The sequence below is a fragment of the Pempheris klunzingeri genome, chromosome 7 (assembly GCF_042242105.1).
Source record: "Pempheris klunzingeri isolate RE-2024b chromosome 7, fPemKlu1.hap1, whole genome shotgun sequence".
In the NCBI taxonomy this organism is placed as follows: domain Eukaryota; kingdom Metazoa; phylum Chordata; class Actinopteri; order Acropomatiformes; family Pempheridae; genus Pempheris; species Pempheris klunzingeri.
In genome coordinates, this window is record NC_092018.1 from 12,864,918 (window position 1) to 12,875,283 (window position 10,366).

Here is a 10,366-nt window from a genome sequence, read left to right on the forward strand (position 1 = left end):
AAGTGATTCAATCATGCATGGTGGAGCTGCTAATAATGAAAAATTAGATTTAAAAAAACACCCCTCTGCTAGGAGAAATAATGAAGGAGGTGAAACCAGGAATAATCTGTGACAATATACCCAGCATGTTGACCCCTGACCAGACCACTGGAATCACAGCCGGCCAGATGTTTCACCTTTGACAGATGATATCAAACATCTGCTTTGATGTAGCAGCCTCAGGTGAGGCCCACAGTGCCGCATGCTTGCTTAAAATTGAGGTAAATAAGTTTCAGTTCTCTCTTTAAATACTGGAGAATTCCCAGGATTTCCAAAACCGTCAAGAAAGGCACATTCCCTTAAACGATGCAGAAAAGATCTCAATTAGCACCTGCAGCACTGAAGATCCTCCAGCACTTCCATTACCGTGTATTTATTTTACAACTGATACAGTACATATTTGGATATGAAGCACTCATGTGAATACATGATGCAACATTATGAAGACTTTCATTCATTATGAGTTAAAAAAGCAAATGGAAATATTGTGAATCCAGCTGGCTTTCTCTTACTGCGGCACAGCACTGCCGCCGTGTGGCTGAAATCATGTACTACAATCAGTAGGAGCAGCAACATAATTAGTAGGACGGTTTTCAAACATTTAAAAACAAGAATATGTCAAATGAGAGCAAATAATAAAGGCATTCATCAGACAGATTAGGCTGTATATGGCAACTGTGCAGTTATATTCACTAGTATCCAATAGACTTGTTAAAGGGCCAGTTCACCCCAATTAAAAGAGGAACATTTGTTCCTCCCTAATCTCTGGTGAAATCTGACCATGAGGACAGCTTGGACTTTATTTACCCGGGATTCAAGATATCGAGGGAATTGTGCGAAAGGGTGATAATTCACTACAAGAGTCCCCTTTCACATTACAAATAGTAACTTAATCTACTGTTTATTTAAAGCATAAATGAGCCATTTTTCTGTGCTCTATTGGGGTAGAGGCAATCTTACTCTCAAATGGTGTTTGAATAGACACCATTTGAGATCTGTGAGTAAACATATTCTTTTTTTTTAACTTTGTGTTAACCAACCCTTGTTTCTTCTTTCTCATTTGGTAGTCATGGCGACTCCCCTCTTCACCCAGGCATTGCTGTTGAGCAGAGAGAGCATGAAGCGAGCCACGTCTCCTCTCCCCACCGAGCTGCCTGCAGGCTGACCACTGCTGTCGGGCACAAAGTATCCCTCGTGGGTCAGAAACTCTTGAGCTGTAGAGGACACAAAGATGGAAAAACTGGGAGTCAGACGCTTCACAGCAACAGCATTTTCATTTGGTCTTTAAGTTAGTGAAAGGTACATAACAGCGAACCTGGATTCATGCTGAAAACCTTGAGGAAAGGAACAGCATTTACTCCAAAAAAAAAAAAGTCCTGAGGTAGAAGGGATTCTTAATGAGATAGTTCAGTACCTTGCCCTCTTTTTTTTCCCCACATATTTTGGGCTTGAAAAGACTGGTGGGTACAAAAGGTTTTGGAATTGGTCCAGTAGATCACCTCAGCCAGCAGGTGAGAACAGGCAGCGAACAAACCACAGTGCTGTAATGTGATCCTTCGGGGCAACTGCGGTCGTCACAGTGCTTGTTGTTGGCACCGTTTGCCTTTCTACTGCTACCTTAATCTGTGAATTTGTGTTACTGTGTGACTTCGGTGTTATAAAGAGTCAGTTTGGACCGTCTCAGCAACTAGACCAGCAACTCCCAAATTCTGAAAGGTAAAATTACTGTTTTTATCAATGGAGCCTGGTGGGTTTGAAAAGGGCAATAAAGCAGCTGTTTCTGGTTTAACAAAAATGATCTTACAGGTGTATCTCTGCAGGGATCCCCACAATCTGAGCCTTTCATTGGCAAAAACAAACATTTTCAGTAGGTGTATTAGGTACTTTGACGGGCAAGGTTGCCACAAAGGATTATGTTGCATTTAGCCATTGTAACCCGTTCTCAGATCTACTGGACCAATTCCAAAAGTTTTTGTACCTTTCAATCATTTCAAACCCAAAATATGTAAAAACAGTGCCCAGATTTAAAAATACTGAAGTTATCCTGTAAACACTTCACTTTGGTTGTTAAATAAATGTTCCAGAGTCTGTTTGTGGGTTTGTTTCTGCCCCTTGTTGGCCAAAGCTTATCTGCTTTTACCTGAGGCGGGCAGGTTCTTAAGACCAGGCGGGCGAACCACGGTCCAGTTGATGTCGTCGGTCTTCTGCAGAAACTGCTCCATTTCGTACATGTTGGTGAGGGTGCTTCGGATCATCGGCAGCAAGAGGAACCGAATGAGGAAAGATGACTGTGTTCCAGAGTTAGCTAACAGAAAAAAGAGAGTAAGATAAAGTGATATAGAAATCACACAGACTTAAAGACTCAACTTAAACAAAGGTCTGTCCACTGATACAGACTATTAAGTGATGTTAAAACTCCAGGAAAATAAATAAATGCTAACAAGTGGACAATGAGATAACAAAATACGCCAGGATTTGGTGCCAGAAGCTCAAACAAGGTTTGATCCAAAGCTGATAACAAAAATCCAAATCAAATAAGCAGAAAATGAACTGAGGAAATTTCTGCTGTAACAGAACGTCGATACTCCGCAGTGCAGCGACAAGCCGATGTTCACAGATTAGTTGGTAATAAGGAGCTGGAGGTGTTTGGATTGAAGCTGCAGCCTCACTAAGGACATCTGATGATTGTTTTGAGAAGATTTAAGAGTAAATTCAAGTATATCAACATGAAACAACTCCCATAACGTCCCAAACCTGTAACGTATTAAATCACAAATAAATGAAAAACCACATAAAGGCCCCAGAGAAGGCATCGTAACGTGAGCTGCACTTACGCTCAGTATACCAGGAGGTCATGGTGATGATCCTGTTGACCCGGGCCTCTTGCATGGCGCCGATCATGACCTTCATGGACATGGTGTAGCCCGTCACCGCCGACAAGATGGAGGCCGGGAAGCCGAGGCAGGACATGATCACATCCTGTCCTTTGAAATGAGACTTCAGAGTGTCTCCTGAGAAAATGTCAGCTTTCACCACCTGAAGGCAGCAAGACAGGGACACATGAAGGGAATTAAACTTTATGTTAACTTTAGCTGACACGCCCCTTTTGTTGGGTTGAGGTTAGTGCTGCAACTATATTAATAATCAATTAATCATTGCTGTTGTAATTGAGATCATTTAAAATCCAATTTCAGAATTCATAATTGATTAATGTGGATAACCCCCTCCCCAAAGAAAGTCCCATACATAATACATTAGTTGACCTTTTCAGTGACTTGTTAAGAGGAATATATACAACAGCACCACCAGGCTTCTCTGTGCAGTGTTACGTCTGTGCTGTTCTCAGCAGTGCTACTCACACCGAGTCACACGAGTCAACGTTAAACCGACAAGAACATTTGCAACTGCTCTTCAGAAACACCTGCAGCACTTCAGGTTTTCATACAACCCCCTGGTAAAACACTGATCATGTGACCTCCCACCGCCTGACCTCTGAACCCCACACGCAGCAGCACTGTGTGACTGACACAAGCTCAGTACCTTCAGGTTGTCATGATGCATGGTGAGTTTTTCCGGGTTCCTGACGATGGTGGTGACTATGTGACCCTGCTGCAGCGCCTGGTTGACCAGATACTGCCCAGTCTGCCCAGTGGCTCCCAGTACGGCGATCTTCATCCTCAGAGCTCAGTCAGGGCTGAAGCCGATCAGCTGAATGCTCGGACCTCCTCAGACTCACAGCCGGGAAGTTCCCTCCCTGTTTCAAGTTCAAGTGTAAAAAATGATTGCTACGGTGCAATAAAAAGGCCCTCTCTGACAAATGTATCATCATGTGATGCATTTACTCTTCAAAATGCACATAGATGCCACACTGAATCCTTGTTTATACATTAATCCGACAGAAATACTTACCTAAGAGGCTAAATCATGTATAGTGAGGACAATCTGTGGAGTACTTCTGCCACCAAAAATCACAACACAGGATGATTACTAATAACTTACTTTCATTATCAATTAATGCACTGGTCATTCCTTATCTTGATCAATTAGCTGCAGAGGCTGGAAAATAGTAAAACTTTAATTCAAAAAATGCTTTTTTGTCCAATTAACAGGACAAAACCCAAATATATTACATTTTAGATTATATAAAATAAAACAGCAAATATTATTTAAACAATTAATCAATTTGGCTGCAAAATTGTTTGAGAATAATTTTTCTTTTCATTTTTTTTTTCTCAGCTAATCAATAAATTGACTAATTGCTTCAGACTTACATGGAATAGCAACCTGCCATCAATCTGAAGATTTTAATACGTGCTCAGACAGTTATGAGTATTTTATGCTACTGTCAATATCAAAATGCTGTAAAAAGCCAACGTGCAGGTGAGAAGAATACTTCTCACTGCTCGTCTTTGTTGTGTCCTGACTGGGTCGGATGGATTATTTCTCCAGCGACGGAGGATAACAAGCCTGTTGGTCAGATGCTCACACAGGAGACTGAGCAGATACTGTTGACTGAAGCTCAAATGCTGATGTTGGTAAGGAAATTATTCTGGGAACATATTTCTTGGTAAATTATACAGTAGCTGCTGTGTTCAAGATAATTCTGGTGGACATGGAGCCACAAGCTAAACTGTAACTGCAGTGTTGTGTAAAAGCTTTAAGACATTTTTATCTTAATGGCTTTTTTGTCTAATGTAAAGCACTTCGTGTTAGCTTCTTGCTGAAAGGGGTCACGTACATGCTGTAAATGTCTTGACATTTTATATCTTTTGAATAGTAAAACTCAACATACACTACTCACAAAAAGTTAGGGATATTCGACTTTCAGGTGAAATATATGGAAAATGTAAAAAGTGAATGCTACAGTGATATTATATCATGAAAGTAGGGCATTTAAGTAGAAGCATGCAATGGCAATTTTATTCATCTTAAACTATTTATTGAAAGAAAAGCTAACAACAGTGGTAGGTATACCACAACAAAACATTTTCAGTGTCTCAATAAATTGGGATGTGGCCAAAGGACGTCCACTCCTCTCCTTTCTGTGACTCTTCCAGTCACTCTGTATCACTGTTACAACCTCCTGATGACACTCTGTGACCCTCTAAGCTCAGTGAACACCTCCGTCTGAGGACTTCCTGTTTGAAGCCTCGCAATGGCGAGGTGCTGCTGATCAATTGTTAGGTGTTGTCTTGGTCTCATGATGTCAGAATGTGAACAGCATGATGAGGAGGACTGTTTAAATACCAATTCTAACTGAAGCAGGAAATGTATTGGTCGATTCATGGATCAAACCTGTTGTGAATTTTGCTGTTAAGCTCCTTGTTAGAGAACAGCAACTTATGCAAAAAGTACTGAAACACTGAACAGTTGGACATGTGCATTAAAAATTTTAGAGAAGGTCACATTAAGTTCACCTGGAAAGGTTAGAATGCATTTTAGGTTCATCCTGAAATTTCACCTGAAAGCCGAATATCCCTAACTTTTTGTGAGTAGTGTATATACGTTCAAATAATGTTAGTCAATAATGTAAATGGTGCCTTAATATATAAAAAATTTATTTTTAAGGTTTTTAAAGTTCACATTTTTCCACAATTCAGTTGGATTTAAATGATCCTAATACAAAATGTTTATAGCTCTAATGTAACGCTCCTGTAAAAAGTACCTGAAGTGTCATCACCCTTTAAACACCAATTTAAGTGCTAGAAGCTCTCTACTACTCGGTAGTACTTCAAATATTTCACAGTACACACCTTCATGGAGTTTTTACCCTCTTGCCACACTGAATAAACAGATAAGTTCCTATGATATGTGGTTGTAATCCAGACAGATTTATAGCCTTAACGATAAATACTACACTGAACCTTTTGTGACCTTTAATCTAACCGGAGGGTCAAAGGTCACTTTGTGCTCTACTACAGCTGTCTTTGCTCTTGTTCTGGCACTTAAAACTGTTAAAAGTTCCCCCCAAAAAAGAGGAAAACACACGTTGTGTGACCTTCATTCAGGTCAGGATGGATGGACGATTTCCATTTTGCATTTGACTGCTGTTTTAATGAGCCCCTGAGGCGCTTTATGTCCTGAGAAATCCTTCAAATTAATCTGGTGGTTTGCATGAAGGAAGCAACATTTTGGCATCACAATCCCGTGAGATCACATCTCCCACTTCTGCTGATGATTATGAAAGCATACGCATATAATGTAACACACTGAGTGTCTGCATTCATGAAAAATTATTTTATAAGTGTTGAAAATTAACTGAAAGCACATCAGGTCTTTCCAGCTATGAAAACAAGGCTTCTTTCATTGTGGTTCTGCACTTACAGCACATAGATACTGACAGCCAAACTCAGACCCTTTGACAAAAAACATCTGACATCTTTACCTGACATTCAATACAAGGATAAATCAGACTTTAATGTTGTAAAACCTTTGTTTTCTTGTTTAATGCTCATGATCAGTTGGAAAACTCAGGAAGTGTTGACTTTCCTTCCCACTGGTGTTGGATCAGTGGTTATGTCAAGCTGAACACTTTAACCTTCACAGAAACATTATTTACCGCAGGACCGCTGTTTGATGGCATTAGTTTTAGGTACATTTACCTGATAAGCTGGTGAGTGAACGTTTATCAACCATTGATTGATTGAACTTATATGTAACCGGGGTGCATTTGTATTTTCGACCGACTCGTAAATGCCCTTTTCTCTAATGTAATTTAGTTATTTATGTTATTTTGCCACATTTCTCCAAAACACTACACTTCGGCATTAAGTTTTATCCCAGTCAAAGAGAGGAAAGCTCAGTCGTGGCTGTAAATTTGCTGCTAGCTAACCTCCAGACGAACGTTTAGCTAACTCACCTTCACCATACGTTGAACGTCCGCTGAAGGAGACGTTCGGGAGCGGCGGCGTTCAGGTCTGTTTGAAAAGCAACGATTTTATCAGTTTAGTACATTTATTATGGCTTCAAAGTTATATTTGTTCATTATAAGCAGACGGAGAATGTGTCACTCCACACACACACCGTTAGCATACACGAAACTGATATTACTGAAAATTAGCTAATCAGTGACTATTTGCTAACTTCTCCAGCGTTTCTCAACCCTTTTCCTGGAGCCCTGCATGTTTTTAAAAATGAACGGGTCTTTATCAGGCTTCTGCAGAGCTTGATGACGACCCATTCATTTGATTCAGGTGTGTTGGAGCAGGGAAACATCTAAAAGATGCAGGACACAAATACAGATCAATAGAAGTACCCCAAAGTTACAGCTCACAGCTTGTCAGATGTAGTGTTTGTGTGCTCTTCCATGTTTTCTTGAGTTAAATTGAGACAATCCTAAAATATAAACACAAAATTGTAGAGTCTGGTATTCTCGTGATGAGCATTCATCTTTTTTTTTTTTTTTGATGGCATTCTTACACCAGTAACCCACAAATCATAATTACTGATTATTTATAGGATGCCTCCTGTCAGCGCGTTCGTTTTTTTTCGATGAAGGACAGGCAACTTCTCTCATTTGAGGTGTTTTATTTTCTGTGTGAATAAGTATTGATCTTGATCAAGGACTCAGTCTGAGCTCTGAAAACCACAGTCAGCAAGCTGTTAGTCTGTAGCCAACAGGTCACAGAGTGAGCCCCGAAACACATGTGCAGTAACAGTATATACATTCCAGCAAGAATACAATTATTTTTGATTGGTTGTCTAGTTGGGGAGTAACCGCGGTTTAGACTTGGCCCTCCCTTCGTTGGTGCACAGGCTGGTCCCAGCCTCTGGGCATCACGACCTTGACCAGCAGCCGTACCTGTAAACGAAGTATCCTCCCTAATGACCTTTCCCTATCATGTGAGAGCTTCTTACAATGGAGTCTTTCTGAGAGCATCCTCCCCTGCCTGCTATCTTATCCTCCCGTTACAATCACGGCCTTCCACCAACCTTGCCCTTGGAGCTCCCAGTATATGGTGCGAGATGTGGTTTATGAGGTGTGTATTGTAGTGCATGTAAGCGTGCTTGTGCTTTCTTGCCATAAATGTCCCACCTGATCGTCATGTGTCTGACCCTTCAGAACCTGGGGCCAGTGCTTGTTCCCCTCTTTAGCAACTATGGGGTATGGCTCTTCCCTGTGGCGGTGCATTGCATTAATAAGTCTCTCCCTGCTGATTAACATAGAGCATACATTGTCAGTAAGAACTGAGCTTCCAATGTTAGCAACACAAATGATTCTAATGATTGGTTATATAGTGTTATTAGTTCACTCACAGGTAATTTAGTTAGTTCAAATAAAGGTTATACAGTTTGTGGTAACGTTAATCAATACATTAATAGTGTTAATTCAAATCCAGTGTTCTTTAATTGGTTATATATGATGTTGTTAGTACTTACTCTGTTACATATATATTTAGCGCAGTTAGTACAAATTTGAGGCTCAGTATTGTATAATTGGCCTTTTATAAGTAGTGATCAAAAGTAATAATAAAATTCCCCACACTCCTGACTTGACTGGACTCCTGCCGTCAAGGTTATAAGTTATATGTGTGTTTCATATGTAGATTCATTTATTTCACTAAGCCTGTGGGATTCAGGATTTATAAAAGTGGAATGAAGTTACTTCCTGTGACTGATTATCACTTTTTATTTAGGGAAAACATTTAAGGGGTCAAAAGTAACACAGTAAAATAACAGAGACACCAAACAGAAAATCATAAATTAATTAAGGATATCCTCAAATGTATGATATAGGGCAGTATAACTTGTTTTTGGGGAGGGGTTGTGATTTTGTGCTCCTGCCATGAACTGATTTCAGCACTCACTGTTGAAGCATGGTGGTGCACTCAAGCCATTTCATAAAAAAACAACTCACGGGTTCCTGTTGGAAGATGTGATTGAGTTTTGGTCCAACACAAACACACACACAATCCTGGACTCCAGAAAAAGCACATGTAATCAAAAACACTTCCAAAAACAGATGCCGGCATCCCTCTTGCTGCCTATGTTTACCTCTGCGCTTTGCCATCTTCCTATATAAAGCCCAGTCTAGTCGCATCAAGTCATTAGCTCAAGTAATCCACTTGTGGCTCGGTGCCTTGATTATGCGATCACAACGAGGGACTAAAGGCTAAACCAGCTGCAGCACAGACGGAGGGAGCTGCGCCGTGGGGATAGTTTCATATATGAGGCCTCTGTGGTGAGTTACTGGGCGCTGCTGTCATTCATCCACCTACAATGAGCGGTCTGGTCCTGCAGTTCTTCACCTGATCCTGGTGGGTTGGTGGAGGATGAACCAGAGCAAATGGCTGTTTAATCACCCACTGAAACTGAGAACAGACAGCCAAACAACTTGGGAACTGGTGACTGGACAGAGGAGGTGACCGCGTAAGTAAACTTAAAGACTTAAAGACCTCACAGTTGAGTAATAGAGTAACCATTTTAGATTTTCAATAAAACACAAAATAAGCAGGTACAGACAGAAACATCTGATGTTATAAATCTCAGTTTTGGTCTTAAACATCTTGATGTTGCAGACATGGTCCAAATAATTGTCCAGAAGTCTGTTTTAGCCCTCTTAAAATGTCATGTTTGCCTAGTCCAGGCCTGTGCTGTGAAGATTTAGAGCAGAAAACCCATTGACTTTGACCTGCTGCTAAATATCTTCACATGTGACAAGAGCCTCCCATCTGTTTATGTAAGTAGGCCAAAACCTGCCCTGCAGAACCAGAAAGTTATGTCCAACATACAATTTGATGAAATCTGCCATGTTCAGACTTAAAGTGTTCAGCCTTTTTGTGGGTTTGTAGATTGTAAACAGCAATTCAGGCAACATGTTCTCTTAAAACAACAGAAGGACAATTAGAAATGTCAATGTCTCAGCTGTTGCATTTCATTGAAACAACTTTAGGATGTGAAGACATTTCCTGCCCCCCGGTTTCATAGGTTACGTAATGTAAGCCTTTGTAGAATTCGTGGAAAACAGCCCTCTGCTGCAGGATTGAGGCCAATCACTGAAGTTAGGAGTGAACCAGCATGTAATGAGATTAAAAGGGCACAAAATCGAGCATCCTGCAGCTTCAGCTCCCCTGCTCCTGCCGAGACGCACTCAAGTTTTTCTCTGAATGAAGGAGTTTCACAGAGGCCCATGGGATTAGTGAACCAGCCTAAAAATGTATGAATAGTCAGATTTGTGACTCCAAAACGTCACTTTAAGAGAGCAGGATTCATCCTGTAGCGCTTCAGCAAGACAGCTGAATACATATTAGACATAAGTGTGACCTAACTGTACGTTTTTTGTCACTGATTGTAATCACTTTTAAGATAAGATAAGATATTCCTAAAT

At 40.6% G+C, this 10,366-nt stretch overlaps 1 protein-coding gene across 2 annotated transcripts; it reads right to left on the minus strand.

Moving 5' to 3' along the window:
• Nucleotides 1–363: 363 nt before the first annotated feature.
• On the minus strand, nucleotides 364–6,916 carry LOC139204073 (flavin reductase (NADPH)-like). Of its 2 annotated transcripts, none has more exons than XM_070834031.1 (5): nucleotides 6,899–6,916; nucleotides 3,580–3,793; nucleotides 2,874–3,075; nucleotides 2,180–2,344; nucleotides 364–1,253 (listed from the first exon to the last, which is right to left on the minus strand). In XM_070834031.1, the coding sequence occupies exons 2-5, from the start codon at nucleotides 3,712–3,714 to the stop codon at nucleotides 1,096–1,098; spliced, it is 660 nt and encodes a 219-aa protein (XP_070690132.1). In that variant the 5' UTR covers nucleotides 3,715–3,793; nucleotides 6,899–6,916; the 3' UTR covers nucleotides 364–1,095. The 2 variants fall into 2 exon arrangements, with proteins under 2 accessions (XP_070690132.1, XP_070690134.1); XM_070834033.1 differs by lacking the exon at nucleotides 6,899–6,916 and adding an exon at nucleotides 3,949–3,965.
• Between the last annotated feature and the right edge of the window lie 3,450 nt (nucleotides 6,917–10,366).